Genomic DNA, 20,350 nt, shown 5'->3' with positions numbered 1-20,350 from the left:
GAACTCTTGTGAAAATTAATGCTGAAAACTAAAAATATTAAATAAATAAATAACAAAACCAGCCTCAGACACTTACTAGCTGAGTGACCCCAGGCGAGTCACTTCACCCTGTTTGCCCCAATTTCCTCATCTGTCAAATGAGCTGAAGAAGGAAATGACAAAGCAGCTCCAGTATCTTTGCCAAGAAAACCCCAAATGGAGTAATGAAGAGTCAGACACAATGGAACAACAACAAGACCTACTTCCTTCCTACCTTTCTAGCTTTATCTCTATTCCCCTTCACCTAACCTAAGATCCAGCTACCTACCTACTTGCTATTTCCTATATACTACATTCCATTCTCTTAATTCTTTGCCTTCTCATTGACTCTCCCTATGCCTAGAATATTCCTCATATCCATCTCCTAGCTTCCCTGGCTTCCCCTAAGACTTATGTTAAATCCCACCTTTTGTAGCAGCTAGTTACTGACAGGGGTGGGGAACCTGAGGCTTTGAAGCCACATGTGGCCTTCTAGGTCCTTGAGTGTGGCCTTTTGACTGAGTCCAAGTCTTACCAAACAAATCCTTTTAGTAAGGGGATTCATTCTGTGAAGTTGGGCTGTAGGTTCCCCACCCCTGAGCTATTGCATCTAGTACTTGCCTCTTGAAATTACCTTCTATTTATACATCACATCATTATGTATGTGCATAGTTATTTTGCCAACTTGACCTCATTATAATGACAGTGCAAGGACAATGTTTATTTGCCTTTCTTTGTATCCCTAGCACTTAGTGTTATAGATATGGTAGTACTTAAAATGCTTATTGACCAACTTGGTACCACTGGTACCAGAGATAAAGAAGTTTGGAAAGTGGGGTGGTTTTGGAGGTAAAAGAAATATTTGAGTTCAGTTTTGGACATGTGGGGTTTAAGCTGCCTATGGAACATCCCACTGGAAATGTCCAATAGGCAGGTAGTGAGTGATATGGGGACTAAAGCTTGGGAGGGAAAGAATAGGGCTGAATATACAGGATCACCATGCCCCCCAAAGCTTAAAACTGCCCTAAGCATGGTATCTGTGATGACTAACTTTGATAGACTTGGCTCTTCTCAGCAATGCAAGGTTTTAAGCTCCAAAGAGCTCCAAAAGACTCTACTCACTGCTGCACCTAGCTGCCCTGAGCATCTCTCTTTAAGGCTCTCCTCTTACCCTATTATTAGCCACGGACATTAGCTGAGCTCAGCTGGCCATTCCAGAGGGCTTGGTTCTCCTTAAAACCATGAGAAGGAAGTTTCCTTTGATTGGGGACCACTTTTAGTTCCCCAATCTGCCACTAAGTTCATCACTTTGGGCAAGTTCCTTCTGGACCTCAATTTTTCCCCCTTTATTGGATTATATGAACTCTAAAGTAGGGTGGGATTCTTAACCTTTTTTTTTTTTAGATCATGGACCCTTTGGCATGGCAAAGCCTATAGACCGTTTCTCAGCATAGTGGTTTTTGTGAGAAATGGTGGGAGCAGTTTTGTTTCCATAGGATAGTGATAATACATTGTAAGTCAGGTGACTGATTAGAACTATTTCTAATCAGAGCTGTGATGTAGCAGAGACCAGGCTTCTGATCCGGTGAAAGGTTAGAGGATTGTAGGCGTGCTTAACGAGCCATTTGAGGAGGGTATGACATAGGCAGTCATGGGGCTGCATCTGACCAATGATTGGAATTGGGAGTCAATAAAAGGACTGGCATGTGTCTGAATCCTTGTACTCTGTTCAGGGGATGTACCCTTTTATTCGGAAGGAATAAATGTAAAATATGATTAAAACCTTCCTGGCTTCCCAACAAGTATTATTTATCCCTAGATAATGTGAGTATACTTATAACATTTTAAAATGTATAAAATAAAATAAATGGGCTTACAAAGGAAGCCAATTATGTTGAAATACAATTATCAAAATATATTTTAAAATAAGTTCGTGGATCACAGATTAAGAACCCTCTAGGGCAAGGGCTCTGACATCTGACTGCTTTAGTCTTGTGGATCTTACAACATTGATGCAGCAGAATTAGCACCATCTTTGAATCCTTGCCTACCAAGTGAGGAGTCAGAGATCAAGCTAGACTGGCCCATCAGAAGGAAGTAGGACCTCATCTTTATCAGTGGGACCTTCCAGGGTAAAGCCTTCCAAGATGTTGACAGGTCAGGAGAAGTAAGCCAAGTCCTGGAAAGAAGAACCATGGCCAGGGAGCCCCTGACTAAAACTTTTCCCAGGTGCTACTGAGTTCCTGAACTTTCTGGGGCTTGGAAAGGCTAATAGCAGCAGCTCCCATTTCTATAGTGTAAAGCACTGTGAAAGTTTTGTATGGTTTCCAAAGCATTTTCCTTACAGGTCACCCTGTGAGGTGATGTCAATCAAATGCAGTTAGTGAGCAAGCATTTATTTATTAAGCACTTATTATAGGCCAGATGGGGCAGCTAGGTGGAGAAGTGGAGGAAGCACTGGACTTGGAATCAGGAAGACTCGTCATGAGTTCAAATCTGGCCTCAGACACTTACTAGCTGTGTGACCCTGGACAAGTCATTTAACCCTGTTTATTTCAGTTTTCTCATCTGTAAAATGAGTTGGAGAAGCTTCTTTGCTAAGAAAATTCCAAATGGGATCATGAAGACTGAAAAAAAGACAGAACAAAATATGCCAGATGCCCTGCTAAGTTCTGGGGACTCAGTACAAGTACAAAAAATAACCTGTGGAGTATCCATTCTAGTGGAGGAGACAAATTTGAAAATCCCTAGGTACATACAAGAGAGATGGAATAGACAAAGGTGCATAATGTAAAAAGGTGAAGGAGTCAGTAGGTGGAGGGCCCAGGAAAGGCCTCCTGCAGGAGATGAGGGTTGAGCTAAGCCTTGAAGGAAGCTGGGGAAACTGAGGTGGGGGGGGGAAGGGGAGGCAGAACATTCCATGCATGGGGGTGGGGCACCTGTTCAACAGCTATTATTCATGTTTTACAAATGAAAACACTGAGGTTCAGAGATTTTGTAGCATCGCCATGGTCACACAGGCAGGGAGTGAGGGTTTGAATTGATGTCCTTCCCTCTTCCCAATATGTCATCCCACTCCACCCCTCAGTTAATGGACCATACATGGAGAGCTTAGTGACTGTCTCCTTTCCTCTCTCTCCTCAGGCTTGGGGTAAGGATTGGGAGCAGGGCTGAGGGTGGGGGTGGGGAGAGAGAGAGATAAAGATCAAATCCAATGAGATTGTGTGTGTAAAGTGCTGTAAGAATTAAATAACGCTATAGAAATGTCAACTATTTCATTATTATTAGAGGGAGAGATCTATAATAATATGTACATACAATATAATAATATAAAAAGTATGCCTTTTCTAGGAAGACACTTGACATGACAGCTTCCCAAAAAGCTAAAAAGCTGGGGAGGTGAGAGAGTTCATTACACTCACTACCAGAGCTTAGCTCCTCCTTTAGAGGGAAGCTGTCTTCCTGATCACTCTCCATTCTTCTAATGCCTCACTGATGCTCCAAAGGCGCCAGAGGATGAGAGAGCCAGTTGCCAAGGCTGAGTCCCCAAGGAAAGGGAGTAATTTCTGGTCCTCTCTTCCACCCCTTCTCTTTATTCCTGGGCCCCAGCTTTGTCCCTGGGAAGGAAAGGGATAATGCCCACAAAGCACTTAATCTCCTGGCCAGAAAGCAGTAGAGAGCAAATTAGGCCCCACTCCAGTTTATCCCCTGCAATAGGGAAAAGCTGGAGAACAGCCATCTCGGGGATTTAGGAAGCAAAGTTGAGAAGGGAAAGTAGGTCACTGGAGTTTTGAAACCACTAGCATCCGAGTGAGGAAGCTCCCCCACTTCCATCCAAGACAAGATTCCCCAATGGGTCTGTGGGTAGCTTGGGGAGGACCCACACCGGGTGGAAAAGGAGTTCTGGCTAGTAATTGCAACAATATCCTGGGCTGGTTTAATAGCTGCTGTAATAGCTCTTCAAAGTTTATAAGATACTTTACATCCATTATCTCATTTGCTCCTCACAACAGCTCTCTGAAGTAGAGATATTATAAGTAGAGATATTATAAGTATATTTATCGCTATTTTGTAAATGAGGGAACGGGAGGGCAAGATTCGAATGTAGGGTCTCTCTTGATGCCAAAGTCCTGCATTCTCTTCACTAGTCCTTCAGCCTTGGAACAGAAAGCAGTATTCAGGGTGGGGCCTCCCCTACACAGCCTCTCTTCTCAATTCAAGCCAATTTATTCACTGTTTCCATGCCTCCAGAGCATAGGATTGCTTGCTTGAGCAGTAAAGGCATCAAGTTCTATGCTTTAGGTATAGTGGAACGAGCACTGGGCTGAGAAGGAGGTGAGGACTGGGTTCAAAGACTGTCAGTGAAGGAGGTTGGCACAGAACTAGTTGGATGATGATTTTGGGCAGGCTGACATTGACATGTTAACATAATGACATAAGGAGGTCTCCAGGGGTATGTCATCAGTATTGGGTCCTAACGTTTTCAGCAGTGACTTACATAAAGGTAGCAAATTTATAGCTGGAAAGAATAATAGCTGACACACTGGACAACAGGCAGGATCCAAAAAGATCCTGACTAGATTAGAGCAATGGCGTGAAGCTAACAGGATAAAATTCAATATGGATAAATGTAAAGCTTTACACTTGGGTATAAAAAGTCAACTTTACCAGCAAGGCAGAGTTGGTAGTTGCTCTAAAAAAGATCTGGGGCTTAAATAGACTGGCATGCCAGCTTAATACTCATCAGTAGCATGGCATGGCAGCCCCAAAATCTCATGCCATCTTGAGCTGCTTTGAGAGGGGACATCATTTCCAGGAACAGAGAACTATCCGACTTTACTCTGCCCTCATTAGGCTTCATGTGGAATATTGTGCTCAGTGCTGAGTGTTTGGTTGAAGGACGTTGGTAACCCTGGAGAGGATCCAGAGGTAATTAGAAAGGCAAAGGGCCTTGAATTCATGTTCTATGAGAACTGATGTAAGGAACAAGGCATGTCTGGTCTGTAAAAGAGAAGGTTCAAGGGGAACATCCTGCATGCTGGCAGTCTGTCCTCAAGGATTTGAAGGGATTTCATAAGGAGAAGGAATTAGACTTGGTCTGTTTGGTCACAGACCAGAACTAGGAGCCATACGTGGAAGTTACAAAGAGGCAAATTTAGACTAGAAAAACTTTCTGACAATTACAGCTGTTCAAAAGTAGAATAGCTTGGTTGCCTGGAGAGGTGGTAGGTTCCCTCCTCCTTGGAATTCTTAGGGCAGAGCCTAAATGACCAGGAGTGGAATATGTTCTAGTGGGGAGTTCTTTCATGTATGGGTTAGACTAAGTCAATGGTTTCCAAAGTTGAGAGAGGGGAGGATACCCTCCTGGGAGGCCAAGGTATAACTCCAAAGGGTAGATGATCATGCAGTTGAAAGGTGGGAAAATAGGTCTCAATCAGTTGTGGGACTTATCTCAATGACCGCCTTTACCCAACATTTTCTCAACCTTTGTCTTGCTTGGTGCTGCCCCCTTTAGGGTAGTCATAATTTATACATGCATGTACACACACACACACACACACACACACACACACCACCATTTACCTTCTGCTGCCAGATTTGACTTTTTGGCAGGTATCCTTTCGAGGGTGGTCTCTGTAGGTCTGGATCCATCTACCTTTTCATTTTACAAGTGGGACAAAGTGAATTGCAAAGGGTGAATGGGCAAGATTGGATTGTGGTCCATGGCCAGAAGTCTTATCACCTTATCTTTTCCCCGAGACTCATCCATCTCCTGAAGGTCTCTAAAGCAAAAACGCCACCATCCTTCCATACAAAACAGCTATCCAAGTCTGGAACTTTAGTGTCATCCTCATCTCCACCCACCAAAGCAGTTACCAGATCTTGCCATTTTACTCTATATGACATCTTTCATGTCTCTCCCCTTTTCTCTGATCTCACCACCACTTACTTCTTGAGTTCAAGAACTCATCTTAACTATTGCAATGGCCCCCCCACTGGTCTTCATGCCTCATGTATTTTTCTATTTTTTGTTTTCCTAAAGTATGTCTGGATACGTCACCCAACCTACCCTGACTCAATAAATTCCAGTGGGGCTGTCTTTTAGCTCCAGGATCAAATATTAAACTCTTTCAATCTGGCCCCTTCCTATCTTTGTAGTCTTCTTACACTTTTCTCTCTGCCATAAACTCTAGCTAAATGGGCCTATTTTCTTTACCTTACACATGACACTTGATCTCCCAACTTCCTGGTTATCCCCCTCTGCCTGGAATGCCCTCTTCCTCTGCCTCTTAGAGACCTTCCCTCAGGTCTCAGCTCATATTTCCCCATGTGCCAGAGACCTTTCCCAATTCTCCCAGCTCCTAGAGCCTTCTCCTCTGAGCTTTCCTTTACCTCCCATCTCCTCATTTTGTGTGTGTGTGTGTGAACATATTGTGTATATGCAGAGTTATTTACATGTCGTCTACCCCATTAGAATGTGAGCTTCATAAGGGCAGAGATTATTTTTTTGTCATTCTTTGTATTCTTTGTGTGGTATTTGGTACAGTGCCTGATACAGAGTAAACATTTAACAAAATTGTATTGATTTATTGATTTATTGCTTGATTACTGAAAGAAAGAAAGAAAGAAAGGAAGAAGGGAAGGAAGGAAGGAAGAAAGGAAGAAAGAAAGAAAGAAAGAAAGAAAGAAAGAAAGAAAGAAAGAAAGAAAGGAAGGAAGGAAGGAAGGAAGAAAGAAAGAAAGAAAGAAAGAAAGAAAGAAAGAAAGAAAGAAAGAAAGAAAGACACTCACCTGCTTGGCTACCTACATCAGTGAAGTTAACTGAATAATTAATTACTGACAATTATTATTCACAAGTTTACCCTTTCCCCCAGGACATGTACACAGGAATTTTTCAGAAATAAGGAAACATATTCACTCACATTGCTCTCAAATGCAAAAAAAAAAAAATGTAAAGTAAATAAAATTTAAAATTTGTAAAAGAAATTGTTTCATCTTTATCTTTAATTTATATTTTTGCACATGTTTAAAATAATAGTACATATATCATTTACAAATATACATATATTGAGTACATGTTCAAAAATTTTGTCACTGATGGGGTATATGATCAAAAAGTTTGGAGATTACTGGCTTGATGACTAACTCTCAAATTCTGTAATTCTGTGAAATCCCACATGTGATACTTAATAGCCATGTGACCCCATGGGCTCCCCTCTCAGAACCTATTTCCTTATATGTAAAATAGGGACCTCATAGGTGGAGGGTCAAATGAAACAATGTTATGTTAAGAAGTTTGCGAAATTTAATGTGCTATATAAATCAGTTATTTAACCTGATGATCCCCTTCTCTTCCTCCATCTATCCAAATTATACACATCTTTTAAAATCCTAAACGCTGTTCCTTCCCTGATCACCCTCAGCTAAAAAATGACCTCTCCCTTTTCTGAACTCTAATAGCATTTAATGTCCACACTGCCTACTTGGCATTTATAATATACTGTCTGCATATCTACTTGTATCTCTGTCAGGCTTCTTCTCCTCGGAATCCTGGCCCCACCCCCATCTTCTCCTCCTTTGGTCTAAACTCAGCAAATGAGGTGGCCTCTCCTTTTCACAAACCTCTAGAAAAACCTGACCCCTGGCTTTGCTTTCTCACTTCTTGGCTCTTTAAAATCTGTGTTCCAACTTGTATGAGCTGATAAGGATGAAATGAGCAGAACTAGGAGAACAATTTATAAATAACCTTCATGTTGTAAAGACAAACAACTTTAAAAGACTTTGCTTGATGCAATGACTAATCACAATTCTAGATAACTCACGATGAAGTATGATACCACCAACTGACTACAGTAATCAATTGCCAAATTTTGTTCATTATGGCTCCTCAATATCTGTCTCATTTGTTCCCTTCTTGACACTGACTCAGCCACCAGCCCTTATCATCACCTCTAATGTGGACTTAGCAGTCCACATGAAAAAAATCAATGTCTAACTGATGTCCCTGAGTCCAATCAATTCTTTTCACAATCCAGAGAGCTACCAAATGGATATTCCTAATACTCAGTGCCTACTATGTTGCTCCTCTGCTCAAGAAGGTAAATGGCAAACTATATACGTTCTCTGGTGTCAGCCATACAAGGCAAGCAGGTGGGTAGAGTGTCAGGCCTGGACTCAGGAAGACCTGAGTTCAAATCTGACTTCAGACATTTACTAGCCATGTGACCCTGGACAAGTCATTTAACCTCTGTTTGTCTTAATCCTCTGAAGAAGGAAATGGCAGACCACTCCAGTATCTTTGCCAAGAAAACTCCATGGGCAGCATTGGAGTGCTGTCCACAGGGTCACAAAGAGTCTGACATGACTGAGAGACTGAACAACATGAACAATACAAGACAAAGACCCCCTAAAGAGGGAAAAAGCAGAGGGGAAAATCTCATATGTATGAAAATATTTATTGTTGCCCTTTTTGTGATAGCAAAGACCTGGAATCAAAATATGTGCCAATCAATTCAGTAAAGGCTGAACAAATTGTGGCATATGGATATAATTTTATTGTACTGTAAGAATTTATGAATATGAAAAATTTAGAGAAGCTTCAGAAGATTTGTAAGAACTGATGCAGAAAAACTAACATTTGAAATTGGACTTTCAAATAAGAGGTTCTGGAAATATCTCAAACTGAGGATGTCTGAACCTGAACTTGTTACCTTTGCCACCAAACCCACCACTTTTCCAAACCTCTCAATTTTTGTTCAGGGTCCAGGGTTCATGACCTTGATATTATCCTAGAGTTTACACTCCTTCATCCCACCTATCCAGTCAGTTGCCAAATCTTTGCATTTCTATCTTTACAACATCTCTCACATCCAAATCCCTCATTGCACAGCCATGCCTTCAGTTCAGGCTTCCCCATCTCTTACTTAGATTATTGTACCAGCCTCCTAATGGTTCTCCCTGCCTGTCTCTCTCCACTGTAGTCCATCTTACACTCTGTGGTCAAAGTACTTTCCTTAAGTGCAAATCTGACCTCATGATCCCCCTTCTCAATCAGCTCCACTGTATTCATGTTGCTTCTAGGATCAAACATGAACTCCTATTTGACTTTTAAAGCCCTTTACAACCTGGCCTACAACTTACCTTGTTATCCTCTGCTCTTCCTCCCATACTCCACAATCCAGTCAAATTGGTGGCCTCTGTTCTTCACACACACACACACACACACACACACACACACAGAGAAAGAGAGAGAGAGAGAGAGAGAGAGAGAGAGAGAATGGTTGCTTTTATGCTGGCCAGTCCCATGCCTGGAATACATGCCAGCCTTAATTCTGCCTCATAGAGTTGCAGTTCAAACATGATGCCTTCCCTGCTCCCCCTAACTGATTATTGCCCTTGCTCCCAAACTACTTTCTATTTAACTACTATTGCTCTGGCCCTCTCTCTCTCTCTCTCTCTCTCTCTCTCTCTCAGCCAAGCTGACCACATCTATACCCCTCAGAGGGCGTTGGGTTATTCTCTTCTTTAAGACTCAAGCATCCACTGGCTGTGTTGCCCCCATGTGAGGGGTCACTAGCTAGTGTCCCAGATCGATTTAACCATTTTAACAAATAAGCTTTTACAAAGAGGTACTTATTTACTTCGTAGTTCAAGCAAGAACAAAATTACAAACATTTCTTTCAGCACCTTGAACAGGTATATACTCTCTCCTGTACAGGTAGTTGGGGGCGGGGAAGAAAAATAGGTTTATAACTTGTTTCAGTTCCTCCATAGCATTGATCCCAACAGGTTCATGTCTAGATGGGGTGTGAATGCCGGACAAGTCCTCATCTCAGCTTCCAGTGGCCTGAGTCCAGAAGGTCACGCCCTGCTCCTTGAGACATCAATGGGAAGTTGGCTGCAAAACCCGGTTTGGTTTCTGTGACTCACTCCCCTGACCTTTCAAAATTCCCAAGGTTGGAGATTCCATTCCCCTGGAATGGAAAACAAATGCAGAGGCCAAGGACTGAAGCTAGGGTTCAGTGAGGAGAAGTCCTAAGACCTCTTCCCTTCAGCATGGTCTCCCCATGAAGGAGTCAGAGAGGTAGCTGAAGCTGACCAGCCTTTCTGTAGATGTCCCCAGTTGTAGCTGTACAGCCAGTTGGAAAACAAACAAACTCCTCCCCATCACATGCTTCACAGAAGGGAACCAGGGACAGAATGCTAGGGGGGTTTCCTGGTCCCTCTTCCTAGTCCCAAGACACTTTCTGTGTATGTCATCCTGATTCTTCTGGAAGCAGACTTCCCAGCTGTTTCCACATGGGGAAGATGCATCAGTTGAGCAACCTAATGGGATCTGTGTGGACTTTAGATCCTGGTTATGCTATGTTGTATTTATTTCTGTTCATTCATTTGATATTTATGCAGTATATATTTTTATATGTACTTGTCTCTCCCATTAGGATGTAAAGTCTTGGCAGTTATGGGTTTTCATTCTTGGCGCTTGTGTCCCCTGCACCTAACAGAGTGCCGAACACATAACATGTGCTTAACAACTGCTCCTGATTGGTTGATAGATAAGAGAACAGTTGACTAATGGCAAGCAATACTGAAAGACTTCAGAACTCTGATCAATGCATTATCCAATCATGACTTCAGAAGAAGGAAAATGAAGCATTCTTCTTCTGCCTCTCAGGGGAGAGATTGATGAGTCAGCAAGGATTTAAATGTTTACTCATGCACCGTGACAATCCCTGGGGATACAGAGAAAGGCAAAAACAGGGACCCTGTCCTCAATGAGCTCATGTTTTAATCTGGGGAGACCAGATGCAAACAACTATGTTCCGAGAAGATAGATGAAGTGTAAATAGAAGGCAATCTCAGAGGGAAGGGATTGGTGATAGGAGCGAAGGCATGAGGAAAGGCTTCCTATTGAAGAAGGCTGGTTTTGAGCTAAATCTTGAAGGAAGTCAGAGAAGCCAGAAAGCAGAGGTGAAGAGGACAAACTTTTCAGGCATGAGTGATGACTAGAAAGCCAGGGCAAAGGCGCTGAGGTGGGAGGTGTGCTATGTGAAACATGGAATAGGTGGCTGGAGAGGGCAGAGTCTGGAGAGAGGAGCTAAGTGTAAGAAGACAAGAAAAGAAGAGGCCAGACTATGGAGAAAGAGCCCTAAATGTCAGAAAAATGTTGTCATGTGGAGGCAAGGAATGAGACCTATGTCAGGCATGGCCAATGAGTTGATTTATTTTGTTTATTATATTTACTTGTGACGAGGGAGGGGTTGTGTGTGGAGTAAGTTAAGGTGAGGTAACAGAGATGTAAAATAAAAGGAGTATCAATGAATTTTAAAATCTTCAGCAGAAAATAAAAAGGGACAGAGAAACAAGTCAATTTCATTTAATATAATTTTTTTAAAGCCACACAAAAGAAATTTCCCGTCTCAGGTACAATCCTTTTTGTTTGTTTGTTTTCATGTATTTGAATGAGTCTGCTGCTGGTTAAGGTGATGATAAAAAAGAAAATATTCTAGAAAAAACTAATAATCCACCCAGCCTCCAAAATAAGAATCTGTAGTGGCTCCCCGTGTCTTTGTGATAAAATAAAACAAATCTTCATGCCGTTGAAGGCCCTTTAACTCTGGTACCAGACTCTCTTTCTAAGCTGATGACATATTACTCCCCTCATTCACTCTGCATTCCAGCCAAACTGGCCTACTTGCTGCTCCATACAATCTCTCACCTCTGTGCCTTTGCCCAAGCTGTCCCTGATACCTGGAATGCTTTTCCCACCCCTTTACCTCTTGGGTCCCTTAGCTTCTACTTCCTTCAAGTGCCCTTTCATGATTCCCCCATTTGTTAGTCCTACCCACTCCAAATAACCATGTATTTATAGCATATATGCCCTGCATTTACTTATCTCTAAACATGTTGTTGTACGAGGCAGCTAGATGGCTCAGTGGATAGAGCACTGATCCTGGAATCCGGAAGACCTGTGTTCAAATTCAACCTCAGACACTTACTAGCTGTGTGACCCTGGGCAAATCACTTAACCTCTGTTTGCCTTAATCCATTGTGGAAGGAAATGGAAAACTACTCCAGTTATCTTTGCCAAGAAAACCTTATGGGCAGTATGACCACGGGGTCATGAAGAGTCAGACATGACTGAACGATAATATAAACATGTTGTAGTCCCCTCAAAATGTCATCTCTTTGAGGGCAGGAACTGTTTCATCTCTGCATTTGGATCTCTAATGCCTGCCACACAGGAGGGTCTTTTAAATGCTAGTTTGATTACACAGATTCATAGAAATAGATTTGGAAGTGATCTCACATTCCTCCTGGTCCAACTCAAGCCTGAGACAAGAATTCTTTTCCTACACCATCCCAAATGATCAGTTATCTAGTCTCTTGTTTAAAAACACCCAGTTTTCAAGGATGGAGTTGGGGCGGATGGGGGCATAGAACCCAGTACGTGTTGAGGCAATGGCCACCCACTGGCTCTTATCCATTTTGGGATAACTTATCGCTATAATTTTTTCCTTTCGTTGCCCCTCAATCAGCCTTTCTGCAACCTCAATATATTGCTACTATTGCTAACCTCTGGGATCAGGCAGAACAAATCTAACTTGCCCTCCTGTACATGATAGTCTTTCAAATACTCCGATCCAGTTATCCTGTCCCTGCTAAGTCTTCTCCGCTCCAGGCTAAATGCCCCCAGCTTCTTCATATGATCTCCAGTAACTCTTTTCTCTTTATATCATCCTACCTTTTTTTTGTATAAATGATGTCCTATTGTTGTTTTGTTGGACTAAGTGCCATTTACTTCCCTGAATGTAAGCTACTTGAGGGCAGGGACTGTTTTGTTTGCATCTAAATCTCTAGCATTCAGTCTGGTGCCTTGCACACGGGTGGTGCTTAATAAATGGTTTTTTTTTTTAAATTAAATTGAAGGGTATTTTAATGTATTCCCCTCAGGGTTCTGTGGAATATGATTATGCTACTTACATTTCCCCAGGGAGACATATTTTCTATTTAAAAAAAAAAAAAAGCTTTAATTTCCAAAATCGTTTGCAGGAAGAAAAAAGGGCCAGTTCCTTCGTAAGAACTTCAAGAACTGGCTGAAAATTTTACATCCCCCTTTATCAGAGTTGGGGGAGCTCTCCACCACACCCCCATCCCTAACTGCTCCAGACCCAGGGAAGGAGGAAAAGGGGAACAAAAGGTAAGGACCACCCCACCACCAAATCCCAATCTCTGTTTTCCTCTAATTGCTTTCCTGCTAGTGGAAGTTTCACAGGCCCCTTCAACCTTCACCTACTCGCTTCCCCACTTTGATTATAGGACCCAGAAGCAGTATGGTGTCATGCTCGGAAAGGGCATCTGGATCTGGTGCTGAATATCTGTGTGACCTTGGGTGAGTCACTTCACCTCAGTTACCTCATCTACTAAATATGGGTCTTAGGTTAGATAACCTCTAAGACCCCTTCCAACTCTACATCTATGGGACCATGGTTTAGAACTAGAAGAAACCTGAGAAGCTTAACTAGCTCACCCCCTTCATTTTAGGGAAACTGAGGCCCTGAGGCCATATGACCTACCCTCAAAGTCAAGGATTTGAATCCAGTATCATTGACCCCCATTCTTCTCATTATACCATGCTCTGCCTTTTTATTGTATGAATTATATCATGTTGTCATTTTTTAATGTTGCTTTGGACTAAGACCCATTTACTTCCCTGAATAAAGTTGTTTGGGTTTTTTCCTCTTCACCAGAGAAGTTAAATGCAGATGGATAAACCAAAGCCCCAAGATCTATCTACCTTCTGGAAAATGATGAAATGTAAGAGCAGGAGACCTCACCTAGACCTTCCCTGGTGTGATCACTGGTTTGCCACCAAAAAATACTGACCTCCATAGAATACCTAAGGAATTCCTACCTCCCTCTATGGACCCAAAGCTACTAGGGTACAGGCAGACATGCTGGCCCTCAGCCCCAGGCTCAATTGGCTCATACCACCTGGAAGCCAGTGGGTTAGGGTGAGAGATCTCAAGTCAAGACTTCTTGAGATTTGCCTGAATGGATAGCAGAGAAAGGGATGTAATTAAATTAGAGTCACCATCCCCTAAGCCCTCTGCCTTCCTGGTCTTTGTGTGTTGGTGAGCAGAGCCTGGCAACTCTTGGATGATGGGGCCAATCTCTTTCAATAGCCCCAATTTGAAAATGAGATGGGTATGCATGTGACCTGACCAGGAGCCAACATACTGAGATGAGGGTCCTTACAGGAACCTTCTTTTAGGATTGAGGAGCTCTTAAGCTGTTGTAGTCCGGTGTGTCGGATTTTGAGTCAGAGGACCTGGGTTCAAATCCTCTTACTATTACTTGTGGCACCTTGGATAAGTCACTTATTGTTTCTAGGTCTCAATTTCTTTATCTTTGAAAATGAGGGGATTGGACTAGATGATGATAATACTTAGCATTTATGTAGTGCATTAAGGTTTCCAAAGCACTTTCTATTATATTCTCTCATTTGATTCTCATAAGAATCCTGGGAGGGAAGTGTTCTTATTACCCCCATCTCACAGGTGAGGAAACTGAAGCTAAGAAAGGTCAAATGACTTGCTCAGGGTCTCACACCTAGTGTCTAAGTCAGGATCTGAACTCAGGTCTTCGTGACTCCAGCTTAGGCACACTCTCCACTATGCCACCTAGCTTAGATCATTTCCAAGGTCTGTTCCAGGTCTGGTTTCTGCTAGCATTCTTGTCTCCAGCCCAGAACTGATTATGAGAACTGTTAGGCTAGGACCCTGTGGAAGTTAGGTCCACAATCAGAATATTTAATGAGTAGACAGGCTTCACCTCCCCAGCTTCTCAGGCCTCAGAAAAATCAGATTTATAGTAGGAGCGAGGAGGCCCCTAGGAACTTTAGCTCCAGACTGCAGGATTGTCCAGGGAGCAGGGGCAAGGACACGGTGGTACTGAAGCCAGAGGACCCCCAGAGTCTAGCAGGGCTGTGTATGCTCGGTTGTGTTCCCCTAGTACAGAGGCTCCAGAGAACGTTCACTCTTTTCTATAGCACAGAAAGTCAGTTCTCTAAAAAACATCTCAGCTAATGGACTATTGATAAATAATTAGCTTTTGTTGATTGCATTGATCTAGGTGGGCCCATCCTCATTAGCATTTTCCCTGAGCATAGGCTGTTATTCCCACCTCCCTTTTCTCTCTCTTTCACCCAACAAGAAAAAGGAAACAGTTTAGAGGGGGCCAGATATAATGTCAGGAAATAATCCCTTCCCCTGCTTTGCTCTGGGGACACGGAAATAGCACACAGCAAGTGGCTTCCACCGAGTTGTACTCACTTAACAGCCCTCATCCTCTTTAGCAACCCTGCTTTCGGGGATGAGGGATGCAGCCTCCTTCATCCTGCTCAGCAAAGCCTTTGTACTTTCTGGTTAGGTCTGAGGAAAGATTCATGAAATGGAGCCAGGAGGTTCCCAGGGGTACTCCTGTTTGTCAGTGGAAAATGCTGAGTTCACAGTCCTGGCCCTGGGGAGCCAGCTGCGGGCCCCAGACACATTCCTGTCCATCCCTAATAGGGAATTTATTTTCAGTTTTTGTTGTCTTCCCCCACTCAAGATAGGACAGAGCAAGGCTGAGGTCAGAACTGGACATCGCTAGGCCCCTCCTTGCTTCTCTTTGCTCCCCTCCAACTAAGTGGAGGGCCATGTTCTCTGCTTCTCAGCTTCACAGCACCTAGCACCTCTCTAAGGAAAATGAGGCATGGAGCAGGCCAAGATCACACAGGGAGGAAGCCAGAGCTGGCATTCAGACCCAAGGTCTTTGCCTCTTTCTTCATGCCACTTAACCCCTCTCCCTTCACCTTAGAGTCCAGAGCTCAAGCTCCTGCCCTCTGCAGGCTGCAAGTCACCCTCACAGCTCCATTCAGTCAAAGCAGTTCCAAGAATAGAGGCCTCAGGGCAGAAATCTCCTTGGAATCCTGCCCACAGATACACTGGGCAGCAAGTGTCCCTGGCAGGTGGTCATAGGCTGCATACCTCAGGCATCCTGGGCTAGACACATCTTTGAGCCAGACAGCCCCAGTCCTGGGTCAGACAGATGCCCTAGACAGGGCATGGACCAGATGCTCCAGACCAGGGGCCAGCTCTAAGGCTAAGACTGGAAGGAAACGACCTCTAGTACAAATATAGATCTTTTTTAATGAAACCAGAACAGATGGAGACTGGACAGAGAGAGGGGTGTTAGAGGTGTGGGGCAGCATCCAGTTCTGGTACAAGGGTTCCCAAGCTTTGTGGAACTCAGGGATCCCTCAATAGAGGCAGGAACTGTAGAGAGAATGGGGCCTAGGGGACAAGAAAGCTTGCAAACACTTCCTTTGGAGAGGTCTCTGCAGCTGCCTCCCCTGCAAGTGAAGCCCAGTCGAGGCTGTCCTAGAGGAGGTAAGGGGCTAAGGAGCCCCACAGAACTTGGGGATTCCTGCTCTCCCCTCAAAGTGGACACCAAGGAGAGGGACATGGGGCACAGGGATTCCCCCTCCCCCATGAGTGCTAGGAGCTCTGGGAGGTGATCCTTCACACCCTTTCCTTGGATAGAGGAAGGGAGGGAGAAGATGAGCAGCTCCTTTAGACCAGGAGGACCCAGGACCAAGTAGGGAAAAGGAAGGGCTGGACCCAAGAAAGGGAATTTGGTCTTTGTAGTTCCAGCCCCAACAGGGTGCTTTGCACACAGTAGGTGTTTAATCCGGTCATTGGATTGAACTGAAATAGGTCTTGGGCTTCTCCTTAGGGAGGGCTGTGAGGGTTAGGCTCTCTCCTTGGATAGCTAAGCCAAGGGCCCCAGGATGCAGGCAAGGGCCAGTGCTGCAGCCAGCAGTGCTGGGGCTGGGGCTGGGGCAGGGGAGGCAGGAGATGGAGGCCCCTGCAGGGTCTCCTGGTTGGTCTCCTCACTGGCCACACCCCTGACACTGCTTGGGGGGAAGGGCCGAGAGCTGCACAGGTCATGTAAGTTGCCTGGGTATTGGACCTTGCGGGATTCTTCTGTCAGTGATGCCCAGATGGCAGTTGCCTCCTGTGGGCAGTTGGCCAGGACCCCATTGGCACAGGTCTGAAAGTTTTCCCATGACCTGGAAGGAGATGAGAAGGGTGAGGAGTGAGTCATGTCAGAAGGGCTGGGGTGGTAGGGCAGGGGCGACAGTTACTGTATTATACACATGATGGAATGACAAACAGAAGTTAAGAGTCAGATGGCAGAAATTAGACCAGTTGGGGATGGGTCAGGGGTGGAAGGGGCAAAGTTGAGGTTTGTGAATGGGGGAAGACCTGAGGACAAAGGGGAGAATGGAGTGATGGAGGACAGAGGTAGAGATGGAATCAGCAGCGAGGGACACTTGTCCAGGACCTTGGCTCTCACCTGCAGATGGACTCAAGTTCAAGGGGTGTGAGGTCAGCCCCCTTGTCAGACTGCCCACTCTGGACCATACTGTTCCCAAGGTTGATCAGACAGTCAGCAAAGCCCTTGTAAATAGTGTCACATCTGTTAGCGGTGGCAGCGGTCCCAGGACCCGGGGCCAGGACTGCAAAAAGAGAAAGAAAAGAAGCATGAAGCTGGGCACACACCCTCAACTCCTGGGGGAGCCAGCCCTGTTTACCAGAGCAACAGCTCAGCCCGAGGGATGTAACTCAGCTAGAGTCCGTGGCAGTGTCACTGGTGACTTGCTGAGGGAAGTAGTTTCACAAACCCCTGGGTCCCCCTCTCAATGCAACAAACATTAATCACTTGCTACGTGCATTGTGCTGGGAGTGCTAGGGTAGGTATGAAGATAAAATTGAGCAGTCTCTTCTTTCAAGAAGCTGACAAAGAAATGGGTGAACCCCAATGTAACATGTGTGTACACACACACACACACACACTAAGGAAAGCTTGATGACAGCAAAGCCGAGATCCAACAAGCTTTAAGAAAATTTTAGGGGGAAATCACTTTCAGTTGGAGGGAGTAGTTCATGGAAACTCCACAGAGGCATCTAAGCTGGGATCTGAAAGAAAAGGATTTCAGTAGGCGATTTGGTGGGAGTGGATTTTAGGGAATTGGGGCAGCCTCCCACGAGGGGTCCCTAAAACCTACATGGGAAGCTGCATATACCGTTCAGGCTGTGGGACTTTACGGTTCCACCTCTCCAGCTGCCAGACTCAGCAGCTCCAAATTGGGGGACAGAAGGGTGGCAAAAACAGTACCAAGTCCTCCTCCTGGCTCTTCTTACATCTATTCCTGCTCTTTGTACTGTCTGAGTTCTTCCCCAGCTAACTAAGGGAATGTGGTCCTGAGGCCCAGGCAGAGATTTAGGGGCAACTCCTGCCTAAGGAGTCAGTTTGAGTCTCTTCCAGGGACACAGTTCACAAACCTGCCATCTTCAGGCACCCATGTGATGGGTTGGGGCAGGACAGGATACCCCTCTGTGGGCTGTCTCCAAGCAGAAGGTGGCCAATTCCCCTTCTCCCAGCCTGAGTGTTGATGATTTCTGGGCAAAGAATACAGCCAGGCCTGGGAGTAGGGAGAAGACCACAACTTCCTCAGAGGAACACAGACCTTATTCCTGACCCCTTGTCTGGGCTCAGCCAGGTCTCTCTCTCCCCTGCACTTCCTACCACCCCCAATTTGGCCAGGATCATCTGGTTTGCCAGTTAAAGACACGCTACAGCTCTACAGACCCCTCATTCCTGCCCTCTTCACATTTCTGAAAGGGGTTTGTCCAGCTCCACAGCAAACAACAGCTGGGGCTTCCCAGAGCACAAGTGGGCTGTATCCTTTTTTCTAAGTCTCCTAACCTGGAATATATTCCTGACCCTGCTCAGGAGTACCATTACTAAATTCTTTGAGGCCACTGTGGGGGCTGAGCTGGGAAGGGTCATCATGGCCATCTGTGGCCAGGAATGGATGGAAGCCGGGGGGTGCAGTTCACCACAAAGCTTGCTCCCTGCCAAGCCTGGTTCCAGAGGAGAGATGAGACATATCTCTCTTCTTGCTTTACAGTAGCGGAAGACTAGGGGCCCTGAACATTGCATATACTATTGAGTTCCTTAACGTACTGATTAGTTTTGAACGCTCTCTGTACAAGAGATTGCAAACTGGGGCAGGGGGGAAAAGGGATATTTGGAAGTGAGGGTGATGGTAAAACAAAAGGTATTAATAAATACTATTTTTAAAAACTGCACTCCCTAAACCCTGGGGCTACCTCCTCCAACTCTATCCCCATCCAAGCGACCAGTACCCCACAGCTTCAGTGCTCTCCCTAACCCTCTTCTCTCCAGACTGCCGGTCAATGTTGGGGAAGGGGGAAGGAGAAATGGTGGAGAGAGGGTGGAGAAGTGTGCCTTTGGGCCTGGGTAATGTAGTTGGGGAGGGTAGAGTTTCCTCCTGAACTAGGGGGATGACACCTTCCTCGATTCTTAGGGATTAACCCAGGCTCTAAACTGGGAAGCAGAATGAGACGTGGGTGGTGTTGGAAGGTGTTGAAAACTGATATGAGGCCATAGTGAAAAAGGAGATCCAGGATCCCCCTTCCCGGAACACCTTTTAAGCAGTCCCATCTCCCTGAGACACACCCCAGTGAGATCCCTGAACTTTGGCAGGGAGGGGATGGGCAGGGACCACCTAGGGAACTGTGAAGGCAGAGTCTGCGGGACATAAGATCATAGGACCACGGAGTTAGAGCTGGAAGAGACCTTCCAAAGAGGTTGTGACTCGCCCAACATCACACGGTGGCATATTTGGGATTTAAATTCCATTCCAGCACTCTTTTCAAATGTGGCCAGGAAATTTCCTGGGTAGGGTGCACGATTGGGGGGTGGTGAATGCCCAAACCTGTCACATCCCACAGCCCCTCCTGCATTCCCTCCAGAGACCAACGCCCCCCACCTCCCTAAGGTCAAGTCGGGCACCAGGGGACAAGAAAGAGAGTCGTCCTTCCTCAGTGCTCGGGCTCGGAGTTCCCCAGGACTTACTGAGCTGCAGTAGTAGGAACCCCGGGAAGGGGAGTGGTCTCCAACAGCAGCGGTGGCGGCGGCAGCAGGAGAGCATCGTCCCGGGGCACGGCAGCGGCGGGAGCCCGCTCCCACCTCAGTCCTAGTGGCTCCAAAGCCCGAGTGCCGAGCCAGGGAGCTGGGGCTAAGGAAGCACCACGGCCCCTCCCCTCTCCTCCCCGAGCCCCACCCCTCCCGCTCCTCCCCGCTCCACGCCCCCTTCAACCTGTCTTTCCCTAGCGCCAACACGCCATCCCTCTAGGTCTCTGCTTCCGCTAGTCTATTTCCCAAAGTAATCGAATCGCGGACCCAGGCAGCCTCA

General features: G+C 45.3%; 1 protein-coding gene across 1 annotated transcript; it reads right to left on the bottom strand.

The window, feature by feature from the left end:
• Positions 1 to 16,191: 16,191 nt before the first annotated feature.
• Positions 16,192 to 20,147, bottom strand: NRN1L (neuritin 1 like). The gene is made up of 3 exons (XM_036751408.1): positions 20,011 to 20,147; positions 17,422 to 17,584; positions 16,192 to 17,134 (listed from the first exon to the last, which is right to left on the bottom strand). Exons 1-3 carry the CDS (start codon positions 20,084 to 20,086, stop codon positions 16,834 to 16,836), a joined length of 540 nt encoding a protein of 179 aa, XP_036607303.1. The 5' UTR covers positions 20,087 to 20,147; the 3' UTR covers positions 16,192 to 16,833.
• Positions 20,148 to 20,350: the final 203 nt, after the last annotated feature.

Source organism: Trichosurus vulpecula, chromosome 3 (genome assembly GCF_011100635.1).
Source record: "Trichosurus vulpecula isolate mTriVul1 chromosome 3, mTriVul1.pri, whole genome shotgun sequence".
In the NCBI taxonomy this organism is placed as follows: Eukaryota; Metazoa; Chordata; class Mammalia; order Diprotodontia; family Phalangeridae; genus Trichosurus; species Trichosurus vulpecula.
This window is presented reverse-complemented; position numbering and strand designations above follow the sequence as displayed.

Bases quoted from the DNA above. Each gene is read 5' to 3' on its own strand.
- NRN1L (XM_036751408.1), bottom strand. From the start codon at position 20,086: ATGCTCTCCTGCTGCCGCCGCCACCGCTGCTGTTGGAGACCACTCCCC. The intron at 17,585-20,010 runs GTAAGTCCTGGG...CTCTTTTTGCAG, and splicing joins GTTCCTACTACTGCAGCTCA to TCCTGGCCCCGGGTCCTGGG. The intron at 17,135-17,421 runs GTGAGAGCCAAG...ATCTCCTTCCAG, and splicing joins GAACTTGAGTCCATCTGCAG to GTCATGGGAAAACTTTCAGA.